Source organism: Pyrgilauda ruficollis, unplaced genomic scaffold (assembly GCF_017590135.1).
Source record: "Pyrgilauda ruficollis isolate IOZ18807 unplaced genomic scaffold, ASM1759013v1 scaffold41, whole genome shotgun sequence".
Taxonomy (NCBI): Eukaryota; Metazoa; Chordata; class Aves; order Passeriformes; family Passeridae; genus Pyrgilauda; species Pyrgilauda ruficollis.
The window spans coordinates 5,856,294-5,869,983 of NW_024525601.1; the positions used below are offsets into that span (position 1 = coordinate 5,856,294).

Here is a 13,690-nt window from a genome sequence, read left to right on the forward strand (position 1 = left end):
TTTTCCAAAGGAGAAAGTTATCTAAAAATGACAGTAGGGTTTTGCAAAATTAAGTAAGAAGACAAAATAGGAGCATGGGTGCATAAGCAATACCAAGGGAGGATTAACTGCTGATATTTAAAATGTTCCTGACTATACTTTGTTACTCACCCGTTATTTGGACTTACATTGTTGAAATATCTTTGCATTTGTTGTTGTTTAAAATTCCCAAGGAACATCCCAAATAGTAGGTTAGTAACACTCCAGACTAGAAAAGGCCACGAGAAATATGTGATGACAAGATTTCAGATATTATCCCAGCTTTTGGATCGAATGCAGGTGTCAGGACACAAAGGCATGCTGTCACTGATGCCCTGTGCCAGGATGGGGCCGCTGGGCTGCAGTCAGTCCTCCAGATACCACAGGGATCCTAGAAACAAGCGATCCAAAGATAGTCCTTAGGTCAGCGGTGAAACAGATCCCTGCTCTGGAGCATAGGGATACCACTCCTGTGACATCCCCTAGTTGCTGAGCTAGTGTAACAATCTGCCTTCATGCTGTGAAATGCTTCAGTCATCTGATCACTGTGCCACAAGGATGGGTTTATTTGCTTAAATGAAGAGCAGGAACAAGTGTAAAATATTGTGCATTACCTTTATCTCCAGCAGCTGAGTAGGGATGAAAAGGTAGCAGGCAAACGTTCCCTGGCAGCACTCGACACAAACATGGTCCTCTTTGGAGGTTTCTCATGCAGCCTCAGTAGCTCTGTGCCTTCATTTTGACCTCTGTGTTTGTAGTCTTAGAACAGGGTAAGTGGGTCATGTAAAATAAAACACTGCTTTTCAGTAGTGTTTCACAGGGCATTATAGATCACTGTAGATGTAAACTATTAAATGTGTGCATGAGCCTATGAAAATAGTTTTTCATCATAAACTTAATCTGGTGTGGAGTTTGGAGACTGTTATATATGAACCCCAAGGGAGAAAAGATTAGGTTCCAAGATTTTGGCTGCAAAATGCTAAGGCTAAGTCATCAGAATTTTAAGCTGTTTCAGTGACCAAAGTTATTTTTATTTTTGGATGTGAATTATTGATGACACATCCCCACAGCCCTCGGCATGCAACATCAGCTGTCACATTCCTCCCTGCCTAGCTACAAAATGCATCTGATGCTCTTATATGGTCTCTTGGCTGGGGCTGTTGGCCTTGCAGCCTCTCAGCAGTTAAGGGGCTTGTGCCCACTTGCAGGTTAACTGGTCTCCTACAATATAAAAAAACAGGGAAACTGGAACTTGGAAGGTTCATTATACTCACGCACCCTTGGATATTCTTTCTCAGTAACACATCTTCCTGAGTAGGTATCTTTTCCTCTGCACACTTCTGTCTCACCCTCTACTCAGAGGGAGCATCCAAGGAACAAAACAGCTACACCACACATTTCAGCTGGCTGTTCAGAAAGCAAGAGCAGCAGTACAGAATATTTTTGAAGTGGACAATTTCCTCTCAAGGAAGATACCAGGTTCTCTTTTATGTAGTTCATATTTATGATTTTAAAATTTCTACTTCTGGCAAGAAAAATCCATCTGGCACACCTGCAGCTTACTCAGTGTAACATACCAGCACCTAACATTTACAAAGAAAACAGGATCAGGAAAAGATGGGTTTAGAGATCTAGGGTTCCTAACCAAAGTAAACTGCTCTCTGAATCTTAATGCCATTTAGACACTCAAAGGGAAAAGATAAACAATCTCTTACATCTGTCCTTCAAGCAGGCATGTATGCACACAGTACTGAATTGCACAGAGGTGACAAGATCAGTCTAAAGAAGTGACAGCATAATTTGTTCTCCAGCCTAACCTTACACAGCAACATTTCAACAAGACAGTTTCCTATATCTCCACTCTCTTGCCTTTGTCATAAGGGCACTGCTGGTGAAAATTTTCATGCATACTTGTAAACAACTTCGTAGAACCTTGCAGGTGCACATGGAGAAATAACTCAGCAGCCATTACTGAAGAGTACCAAGATAGTTAAAAAGCAAACTTTCAAAAAGAGACAACCTAAACTAGTGTAGAACGTAATGTGGGTTGGAGAAAAACTGAGGCTAAGTTTGTTAGCAGATAAAACACAGAACTAGGAAAAGAGTGGTTGAAAACTCAAATTTAATTAAGCCCGTAAGTGGAAAAAAACACCCTGGAATAAAAAATAAAAAAATACTCCAAGTACACCGAGTATACTTTGTCAAGTTATTTACAAACCTGAAGCCAGAATATCTTCCAGAGTTGCCATATGGGAACACAAGCAAGATGAAGTAACCAAGCCTTCATGCTGTCACACACGAATTGAGACAAACCCACCTTACAATATAAGCTGTCAGGGCCTTTACAATCCCTTGTGCTGAATACCTACTCCTTGGGGTCTTAAGTCGTGTGATATAGCTGAGGACAAGCTTTCTGGATAAGAGGTCATTGTTTTAATTGATAAATGCATAGGCAAAGTAAATTCTCCTCCTGCTTTCTAACTTGCAGTAGCCAAGAGAATGAGGCACACAGAAGAGCATGGTCATACCAAGAACTAACAGAACAATCCTCCTCTTTTCTTTGTGTTTCAAACAACATCAGCGCAACCAGTTCTGAACGACTGACTGTGCTTGGTTAAAAACCATCTTGCCAATATATCTCAGGAATATGTATGATATTTTAAAGAGAGCAACTTCAGCACCTATAGGGTTTTACCAAGTTAATTCTCAGAATGACTTGGCTCACATTCTCACATGCAAATGAATTAACTGTAGAAAAATAAAGCTTTGTGTAAGTTTTCTGGCCATGTATTGCTGTTAATTGGTGCCAGCACAGACTCTTTTGCACAAGCTTCCTTCAGCAGAAGGGAAAAATATGCCTAATTCCCCCTTACTTAGCAAAGAAGAATGCACACTTTGACATGAAAGTAGTGCTAGAAAACCCATCAAAATTAGAAGGAAGCAAAAGCTGGGCATGGTATCTGCCTAAGAATCAGATGTTCTCTGCTGGCCATAAGGCAATTGTAAGTCTTCCCTAACCATTTATTTGCTTAACTACTTACACAGTAGTCAGATCCCACTTCAAAAATCTGAGATGAAAGACATCTGCAGCAGCATTTTTAAAGATGCCAGCGGATGCTGCTAGGAACATTTCAGAACTCTGTGACACTAAACAAAACAGCATGAAAATGAGTTTTCCAGCTTGACTTGCAACTGCAAGAAAAACACAATGAACACACCTGCATTTGTAAATGTGTAATAGAAATGTCATTCTTCACAAAAGATTTTGAGGTATTTTATCTATATAGCAATCTTTATTTCAAAATGGCATTTATTACAAAAATGTAAAAATCCAGCTAAACCAGAAACATTGAGATTATTTTCCTGGACTATCAACACCAGGGAATGTTTTTCATGTAGCCTTTCCCTCAAAATATTTTCCCTGCTTCCAGTCTGATTACAGGTGCAAATATGCCTAAATGGCCTGGAATAGATAAATATATTGAAAAAGACAAAAGCTTTGGAGCTAAATGCATGCAACAAGTTCTATCAGGAAGAAACCATTAAAAATAAACATAAAGGTAGAGATAATGTGCGTGTATCCAGGGATTTGCTCAGTCGTCCTTGTCTTTCGCTCCATGTTTGAGGATGCGCGTGAATTCGATGTAGTTGAAATTGCCCTTTTTGTCGATGGGGGCCTCTCTGTACAGCTCATCCACCTCTTCATCCGTGAACCTGTCTCCCATCGTGGTCAGCAGCTCCCGCAGGTAGTCTTCCTGGATGAACCCTGGAGCACAGTGTAGGAGGACAGAAGAGGAGTTTTTACATTTATCTGCTAATACATGGGTGATAATTTCTTTGAGTTCTTTCCCTCAATTAAAGATACCTACAGTCTTCGTCTGCCAAATGAAAACAATGCCATTAAACCCTATTACTTAAATTGCCAAATAATTACAAGGATTCAATCAATTCAGGCATTTGAAATTAGTATGAAAGGTCCCACTAGTTCAAATAAAGACCATTATATGCTTTGCCTGTTTTGTTCCATAGAATATAAAAATTTATCAGTATTCATATTGGACATTCTTCCCAACAGCAGGGCTACACTCCCAATAGTACCAAGAATCTTCTAGCTCAGTATTTTAAAAATCACAAATGGCATCAGTTTACCTTGAGCATTCCTACTGAAAACCACCAAAAAAATATCATAGAACTTGACTATTAACATTCAACAAGTGCATGAAACATGTGAAAGTTTACAACATTTCAAACTCAAATCACTGGTAAAACTAAGATTTACTAGACTGGTTGCAAAGAATAAATTTTAGGGTGTGGTTTATTAAACAAGTAGGCTTGTCTAACTTGTGATTGCTTTTATCACTCCTGGGAGTCACACAAGAAATTTCTTGCATGCATTTTCTTCTCCCTTTAGTGCACCTTCACAGAGGGAAGGTGGATACAAGTTGCTGACAGAAGAGTTCTTCATAAAAACACAACAGCTTTGAAAACAGTGATTCCCCTCATAAAAGCAGCCCCAAAGGTGAATTTTAAGTTAGGAATAAATTAAGATGCTGGTTCCTGATCAACAACTTTTATACTTTGTCCAGTCTTGAACAGAACACACTGCCAGAAATTTGAAATTTCTACAGAGACTGAAAAGGCAAATTTAGCACATGACTATACAATCATGATTTTCAGTTTGCAGAAATCTAAAATTTCAGAGTTAAAAAACTGGTCACCACTTCTAAGAACACAAGTGTTTGTTGTTACAGAACTAAGTAGAAGTAATACATGTACACTGTTGTTTCACCCACATACCTGTTGCTTCTTCATCAAAGCAAGCAAAAGCATTCCTGATTACATCCTCCGGGTCAGTGCCATTTAACTTCTCACCAAACATAGTGAGGAACATGGTGAAGTTGATGGGACCTGGAGCCTCATTCATCATGGCATCCAGGTATTCATCCGTTGGATTCTTTCCTACAAATAAAGGGATTCATACTCAGTTTAGTTCTCAAACGGAAAAAGTACTGTCAGTAGTGTTAATACAAACTGAGACACCTCTCATATCCCAAACTCAGTATTTTGATTTTTGCAGCACAAATTTGCCTGGCAAGCATGAACAGAAAAAAGGGACATTATTACCAAGGGAGGCGAGCATGTCGTGCAGGTCCTCTTTGTCAATGAAGCCATCCCTGTTCTGGTCGATCATGTTGAAGGCCTCCTTGAATTCCTGGATCTGCGACTGATCGAACATGGCAAATACATTGGAAGTGGCGCGCTGAGGGCGCTTCTTGGTGGTCTTCGTCTTTGCTCTTTTGCTAGACATGGTGGCTGTTGGTTCTAAGGAGACAGAAATATATCCAATATTTAGCCTTATTAAATCACATTGCAAGTCCCTGGGGTAGAGGGACATCAGGTTTCATGTTATTGGCATATACCCCGAAGTACACATTTATTTCAGTATCTCCTGCTCCATTTTCCTTCAGACTCCACTTGCTGTGAAAGCACAGTGCCTTTGAGGATTGAGGGACCAGCACTGTAGGCCAATAGCAGGCTACATCAAAAAGCCCAAATCAAATCACAGCTCCTGAAACTCACAGAATGCCTGTATTGCTGATTCAATACTCCACCTCATCTTCCACAAATTAAGTCATTAATGCACTGTTGACATAGAAGGATATGTGCTGCTAACTAACACAGTGGTTAAATAGATCAGATAGTATACTAAACTAACATTTTGGAGGGGAAAAAAAGTATTTTAGGCTCTGAATAGCATTTTGTTAGACTAGCTGCCACTGAGAGAGAGAGCACTGACTTGGTTCAAAAGCACTCTACAGTGCTATTCTCTTACACAGTGGAACTACTACACAACACATGCAAATGCCAGCACGCTCTTTTTAAAATTAATTAAAGGTACAATAGCTACAAAAATGTGAAGACTGTTTCTTTTAAGCTTAGAAACATTAATATGTTTTTATAAATTTTCATATATCACAGGTATACTAATGTCATTGTTTCCCTTGAAGCTGTCAAACGAAGATATAAACATGATAGATTATATATTATAACACTAGTACATTCAGGGCAGAAGTGAGGCTTTTAAGTTAACTGCATCTCTTTATCTGGGAAGGTACATGTAGTGTTCCAACTAAATGTATGACAGCACAAACTGGAAAAGCTGAGTCATTCACTGAAAGGCAAACCAAAGTTCTCAAGATTGCTTTTGGAGCACAAGTTAGACCCTTTATAATGTTGCTTCCAAAAGTCTCATAACCTCTGTTTGCATTAGCTAAAACTAAAGTGTAATCCATACTCAAACATACTGCTAAAACACTCAAACAAAATGTTATGCAAACCAGATTCCTTCCAACCTTGACTCTGAATTTTACAGAAAACACCTGTAGCAAGTTTCTCCTGAAAGACGAACAATTTAAGCTTCACCTGTAATTGCAAGAATATCAATAGTTTGAAATTTACACAAAGTATTGATTTTATAACTTAGAAACAAATTATCTGGTCAGAAAAGCAATGCTAATTGGAGTCATAGCACAGTTCTGTTTCTCCACAGTTTTCTCAAAGATAGAGTATTTTCTGTTAGACTCCTGAAAAGCAAGAAAGACTGAAGTGACTAACTGGGATTCATCCTTAAAAAAAAAAAAAGGAGCAAAATTAAGCAAAGTAACTCCCTCATACAATCAACCCAATATGCAGGCAAAAAGCAGTTAGTTTTGGATTTTTTTTTTAACTAAAAGGAAACACATTTTACCTTGCTTTGTATTAGATACCTGACAGGGTGTACCAAGCAGCTGGAGCATAAAAGGGAATTCCATGGTTTCGTCCTTCTCAGTCTGTCCACACAGACAGCTACTGATGTCCCCTGCTAATTCCACACTTTTAAATCCTGCGTGCATCTACAACGTTCCTCTGACGTACAAAACAAACCATTATGTCCCGAACTAAAAATAGCCCCTGAAATGCAACTGCGCATCGCTCAGCAAGGCAGACGTTCTCCCCACTGCACTCACTAACCACGAGCTACCCGAGATGCCTGGCCTCCACAACACTGCAACAAATAAACCTGAACTCTTGACTGCCAGATACTTAAGTACACAGCTGACAACAAAGGTAGTTTGCTGTCAAGCTGCAGCCAAGGGTTGTGCATAACTTTGGTGGTTTTCTTACCACCAAAGAAAAACCCTCAGGCAAGCTCTCACTTAACTCTGGGTTATTGATTAGAAGTTCCACTACTCAAAATAGAGCCAAACAGTATCTTTTAATTACTCTTCTCTGAAATAATGCAGTTTTCAGGATATGGCTCATTCAAAGTAAACAAAAAAGTTTACTCTGCATGTGCTGATGCCGACCAAATTGATTTTTGCCTTTTTACTTTTATATATCTCCATATTCCTCACATATATATTTGCAGCTCTGTAGCCTATTGTTGTGTTCATTGCTAGCATTTTACCAACTCTATTAGAAAGACAAAATACATTCCCCAGCAGCTCTAAGGCCTGGGGGTCAAGGTTACATTTGGGATACCAGGTCAAAACAGCTTCCTAACTTTTTCATAAACAAAGTTTAGTTCCTATCTAAAGGTGAGGGGGGGTGTTCAGAAAAGGGGAGAACCAGGGGCGAATTATCTCATCACCTCTGTCTCTAATTGGGGATTCTTGTCAGTAATGCTGACTTGCTGAACATATAAAATTGTATCCACTTTTTACAGTATGCACCTTCAGCGCTTTTTCATCCAGCATGTTGTGCACCATAAGGATCCTTATAATGGTAATCCCTTTTTATCACCTAACTGTGTCTGGCTTGTAATTCTAGGATCAGTGAAAAGGCATAAGTGCTGCAAAGGCAATGCTCCCAGCAAGCCACTACCTGCAACTCTCTCACCTACAATTCAATCCTAAGCAAGAGGAAGTAACAAAAACAGACTGTCAGCACATTCTTTTTATTTCTGTTGAGAAGATTGACCTATCAGAGTATATTTTACTAGAAAAAACTAAGAAAGTGCCAATGCTTGCATTACTACTTTCTAAGTTTCTCTGAACCAGACTTGGGAACTCCTCCAGCCCAAAAGAGCTGTCAGCCTAGCTACAGAGAAACATCAGATCTCAGAGGACTGCAGTGCCCCTCAGCACAGGTTTGCAGCAGCTATGCCTGAAACACTGGACTCAGCTCTGGGAATGTCTCTTAGAAAAGAGGGTGGTACATTTTGGAACATGTTCAGAAAACCAAAGGCATCAATCCAGTTAGCCAAAGAGAACAATTTATGATTTAAAAGTTCCAGAAGTGTTTGTACTTTGTGTTATCCAAAGAAGAAGACCCACATCTAAGCAAAGACTTTTGTAATTGAAACAGGGTTAGTATAGGCTGCAAATAGAATTTCAGTAGATAAAAAGTGGGAATACTTCACATTAGATAGTGTAAGTCATGACATGCAGGTTTAGTCCCAGTTGTTTAATATTACGCTGCACTGAATGATCTGGGCCCTGTTTTGGAAGCTGTCCAAGAAACTTAAAATGTAAGACATTACCTGTGAGACACATCATAAGGTATTTCTGAAAGTGCAACCTTTTTTTTGGTAAGATTCTCATATATTAAAAAACAATAAATGGGTAGTAGCAGCACTGTGCTGCTCTGTGCTGCCTGTATTGCCATTTGTTCAGCCACAGTGGATATCAAACCACAGCACCGAGAGTCATTTTGTGGTCTCTTCCTCTGGGAAAGTGATAAACCCTTGGAGAAAAAATACCCCAAGCAACTAAAAATTTTGAGCCACACAGTAAGCTGTGAAAACTTACAGCCCACTAACAGTGGTGCAAGTTGGACCTGCTTAGAGGCAGTGACCAAAAGTTATACTCCCATGTTTCAGAATAGTGACAATTGTAATAACTGCAAAATCTACTACTGAAAAAAACCAAACCACCACACAATAAACGCCTAAACCTGTAGCCAAGAAAGTCTCTACATGAACTAAGATAGAACATCAAACTCAAAAGTAAACCTCAAAGCTAAATCCCAAGTTCTGTCCACGTACTCAACTGCAGCATCACATACAGTCACACATCCATCACAATGTGGGTGGCAACAGGAAGAGATAAGAGCAAGGTGTTCTCCAGCAGATCAAGGCTCAATAAAGAGCAGATTACACTTTATGAAAGCAAACTAGCAAAACCCAAACCCTACGCTGTCCCACCCAGTCTTAAAAGCCACTTTAACACACTTCTCACTAATAAATTTCCCAAAACCCTTGTACAGGAGTCACACTTGCCTCAAAATCCAGTGCCAGTGAGTCAACACAGCCCGTCTGCAAAAGAGAAAACAAGGCTCAGGGGTGACCTTATCACTCTCTACAACCACCTGAAAGTAGGGTGTAGCCAAATGGGGATTGACCTCTTCTCCCAATCAGTAAGCTACAGGATGAGAGGACAGGGAAACTGTGCTAGGTTTAGGCTGGACATTAGGAAGAACTTCTTCACAGAAAGGATGATTAGACATTGGAATGGACTGCCCAGGGAGGTGGTGGAGTCACCATCCCTGGAGGTGCTCAAGTGAAGACCAGACGTGGCACTCAGCGCCATGGTCCAGTTCCCATGGTGGTCGGTTGTAGGTTGGACTCCATTATTCCGGGGGTCTTTTCTAACCTAATGGAATCTGAGAGCCAGGGAACCATCGCACGCAGTCCTCTGTGCAGCTCTGGTTATTCCAAAACGTGAGCAGGAAGGCCCACGACCTCAGCCGCTTCCGACCGCAGCAGCTCCCAGCCCTGCCCCTCCCGTGCTCCGACAAAGCCGAGCAAACACCCGCAGAGGCTCGGAGTGGCCGGGAGGCCGCCGAGCCCTTCCGACAGGGAGGCAAACACCTCTTAACACCATTTCCCTGGTGTTTTACACCAGCTCCCTGGTTCTAACACCAGTTCTCTGAAATGATGCACAGGCAGGTAATCCCCGCTGGCACCGTCCCCGTGGCGTCGCGCCCTACCGGGCTCACAGGGCGGGGTTGCGGGGCCCGGAGCCGGGGTCTCTCCCAGCTCCAGCCCGCAGGGCGGATCCCCGTCAAGAGCAGCAGCACCGAGCCGAGGCCCGAAGGGAGCTGCGGGGGGCGACGCCGCAAGTGACCCCGGCTCCGCAAGCGTCCCACGACCCGGCACCGCCCCACCCCTCACCGGCGGCCGGCCCCAGATGCCGCGGGCAGCGGGCGGAGCCCCCCGACTCACCTGGCGGCGGGAGACGGCACCGGCGGGGAGCGGCTGCAGGGACACTTCCGGAGAGCGGAGCGGCCGCCGCCCCGCCGGGCAGGAAGGAAGCTGTGGGCGAGACCATCCGCGCAGGAGGGGGAGGTGGTGGCTTGGCTCATCGCTTCGGCGGCCGGGCGCCACGAGCCGTGTCGGGGAGAGGACCCACAGGGGCCCGCGTGATTCACGTTCTTTCCCTGGAGTCTCTGCCTTCCTTGAAGGAGAAAGCCAGAGCCACAAGCTCAGCCCCTCCACCCTGTGTGTTTGTCCTCCCCCCTCCCCCGGCGACGCGTTGGTGCGGCGCGGTGTGGTCACCACATTCCACGGGCGAGGGGCGGAGGGAGCCGCGCGCCTGCCCTTGTAAGGCAACAGCGGGAGTTTCCTGCTCGCGCCGGTGGGCGGGGCCTTGCCCGTTCGCTCCGCCCCCGCCCCGCTCGGGCTCGGGGTGTGAGGGAGAGGCGGCGGTGACACAGGGCCGCGGGGTGCGTCGGGCCCCGCCGTCTGCTGCGGCCTCTCTGCTCAAGCATGTGGCACAGGATTGCATCCAGACGGTTCTTGAACATCCCCAGTGAGGGAGGCGCCACACCCTGTCTGGGCTGCCTGTTTCAGTGTGTGGTCGCCCGCAGAATAAAGAAGTTCTTCCTCATGTTCAGGTGACACTTCCTGTACATCCTACTCCTTGGCACCACCGAGAAGAGCCTGGCTCCGTCCTCTTGACCCTCCCTACCAAATACCTTTAAAAGGTCCCCTCTCAGACATCTGTCCTCATGGCTGAACAGGCCCAACTCCCTCAGCCTTTCCTCATAGGAGAGGTGCTCTAGTCCCTTGGCTGACTTTGCAGCTCTAAGCAGCCCAACACATGGTATGGCACTGTTCTGCACGTCAGCAGCTGCTGCTGTGTCTGGAAGATTCGCAGAAGACCACAGATTATCCCTGGAAGGGACCTACAGGGGTCATAAAAGTCCAGCTCCTGGCCTAATTTATAATTTTGCATCTAGTTCTAGTTACTTGATTTTTACAGAGTTTACAACTGTATATGAAATCACATAGTCTGTGAAAGCAGTAAGAGATTACCCATATTGCTGACTTTTTTTGAGGGAAACGAACTTAACTGAGTGTCCAGGAGGTGTGGCCTCGCCATGGGCTTCTTTGGCAGCTTCCCACAGCTCTGGGGAAACATCTTCTCTGCTCAGCGCCTGCAGAGCCAAAAAAAGCCTCTTGCAGTTTTTCCTGTCCCTGCTACTGCAGGCAGTATTTTTTACCTATAGGGAAAAAATTTTTTACCTATTTTTTACCTGTTGTGGTGCTTGCTGTCGCATCTCCCACCTTTCCCTGGGCACTGGCAGGATGCTGCAGGCTGCTCACTTGGGATGAGCCTGTTGTGTTGTAACAGGCAGCTCCTGACCCAGAAGACGTGAGTTTGGGCTGTAGAGTATCTCCTGCATGGAAGCTGAGACAGGCTTTCCTCTCGTCATCCAGAAATGGGTCATTCTTCATGCTATGTACAAAGAACATATTTGTTCCTGATGTTTTTAGAGTCCACTGCTTCCATAGCTGGAGTCAGTGGTGAAATTAATGTGTAATTTATCCAAGTTAGCCTTGATATGAGCAGAAATCAGAATATTTGTCTATTTAAAGGTATTTTTACCCAGCAATTAAATAAATAATACAATGACAATGATTTTCTAATGTTTTCCTTCAAAAATTGCTACAATACTAAATGTTCATTTTTGGACCTATACGAAAATAATATTTTAGCTTATGTGAAATTGGAAAAATGGAAATAACAAGCAAAGCCTAAAATGTCAGTAAGGAATATGTAGGAAGACGTGTCAGAATAATCCTTCATACTTGGGATCTGTGTATGTCCTGGATATGAGCAGCTATTTGGTTTAATATTTAACATAATGAGTAATACTTAATATATTGACTAACCACAGAGGACTTTGGCCTACACTCTAAATCACCATAGTTAATTAGCCTTTTACAATTTTTTTTTCTGGATAATTTCTTAGTGGGAAAAGATGAGTAAGCTTTTATTTTGAGAAGTGGGGAGAAACTGACTCAGTAGATTTCAGGAATCTTTAGGAAATATAGCAGTAATATTGGCTCATGAAGAGCAATCCTGTTTCCACAAAAAGATAATTAACCAGTTGCAAAAAAATACATTATTTATTTGTGGCATTCTTCTCATTAAATCTCTTTCTACTGTATAAAAGTGCTATGAGTTCACTTTACAGATGTGAAACTGAAACACAAGTGAGCATAAATGCTAAAGATGAGGTTTGGGAAAGTGAAGGGATTGTCGGCAAGTTAGGTAGTTGTGGAGTCTACTTCCAACAGGATTTGGAAGTTTGACCTTCCAAACTATGACCAGCACTATCACCTTCCAATATTTGCACATCTAAGTAATTCTAGAATCTGCCTTAAAGTGACTTACCTGCTGCTTCCTCAGAGGTCCCTAAAGAAAGAAGCATTGCAGGGCTGCTTTTAAACTCAGTCTTAAACTAGACTATACCTAGACTTAGGCTAATCCTTCTGGGTCAGTGACTCCTTTGTGTGCATAGCCTCACTGCAATAAATAAATAAAGTATTAATGGAGCTACCAGGCTCCTCTCTTGCCTGGCAGGCATTCTGCCCAGCTCTGTGGTGACATGTCTGGGGAAGGATCAGTGATCCCGGGCTCTCCTGGCCTCTGGCACCTCTGCATTTTGCGTCTTCCGTGTCTTTTCATGCTCTGTCATTCTAAGACTCTCCACTGCCGTTTTCTACACACTTCTTGGGAGCTTCTCAGTCTCAACACCTTACTCTCTGCATGTAGATTGTTATTTCCCACCTACATCAAATACAATTTCCCTCCATGGAAATGATAATAAAGTAATTCAGGCTGGCAGGGGCAGCCTAAAGTGAATTAGATCAAGTTAGCAAGAAGAGTCTGCAGCCATCAAAATCCAGCCATGGGGATATAAAGAGCCATGATGTCACACCTCTTCATCAGTGCATCTCCTCTGTGAGGATGCATTTTAGTGGGAGAAGTATCCTTTAATGAACTGCATACTTTAATGTGTCATACCTGTCATGAAGTATGACGCAAGTTCATGTGTCATACAAATCCCCAGACAACTCAGTGGGACCTAGAGCATTCAAAGAATAAAAGCAAAGCACCTTACTCAAATAAATTATTTACCTACTCTAACCATAAGTAATATTTAGCAATTCATCTAATGCTTTTCAAACCATCAAAAATTATTTGTTGTTCCAAGAAGTGAAATGATTACCAAAGTAATTAAATATTTCCAGCTTATTCTGGCGTGTGGAAAGGGGGTGCCACATCGTGGGCCTGGTGGTGCCGTTCTTAAGGCATTCCTGGGGTGGGAATTTGTCCCTGTGCTTGACTCTGTGCCTGTAAAGAAGAGGTGCTGTTACTGGCACCCGCACCGGAGCCCGGCA

At 42.9% G+C, this 13,690-nt stretch overlaps 1 protein-coding gene across 3 annotated transcripts; it reads right to left on the minus strand.

Moving 5' to 3' along the window:
- Positions 1-3,281: 3,281 nt before the first annotated feature.
- On the minus strand, positions 3,282-10,488 carry LOC121359001 (myosin regulatory light chain 2, smooth muscle minor isoform). 3 transcript variants are annotated; one of them, XM_041477629.1, is made up of 5 exons: positions 10,223-10,325; positions 9,278-9,313; positions 5,143-5,340; positions 4,816-4,977; positions 3,282-3,784 (listed from the first exon to the last, which is right to left on the minus strand). In XM_041477629.1, the coding sequence occupies exons 3-5, from the start codon at positions 5,324-5,326 to the stop codon at positions 3,612-3,614; spliced, it is 519 nt and encodes a 172-aa protein (XP_041333563.1). In that variant the 5' UTR covers positions 5,327-5,340; positions 9,278-9,313; positions 10,223-10,325; the 3' UTR covers positions 3,282-3,611. The 3 variants fall into 3 exon arrangements, with proteins under 3 accessions (XP_041333563.1, XP_041333560.1, XP_041333559.1); XM_041477626.1 differs by lacking the exon at positions 9,278-9,313 and having other exon boundaries at positions 10,223-10,488; XM_041477625.1 differs by lacking the exons at positions 9,278-9,313; positions 10,223-10,325 and adding an exon at positions 6,767-6,926.
- Between the last annotated feature and the right edge of the window lie 3,202 nt (positions 10,489-13,690).

What these genes read in the sequence shown, in the direction of transcription:
- LOC121359001 (XM_041477625.1), bottom strand. Translation starts at nt 6,911, where the DNA reads ATGCACGCAGGATTTAAAAGTGTGGAATTAGCAGGGGACATCAGTAGC. An exon ending in GGTATCTAATACAAAGCAAG is followed by an intron (nt 5,341 to 6,766) that starts GTAAAATGTGTT and finishes CTGTCTCCTTAG; the next exon opens with AACCAACAGCCACCATGTCT. An exon ending in CGACATGCTCGCCTCCCTTG is followed by an intron (nt 4,978 to 5,142) that starts GTAATAATGTCC and finishes CTTTATTTGTAG; the next exon opens with GAAAGAATCCAACGGATGAA.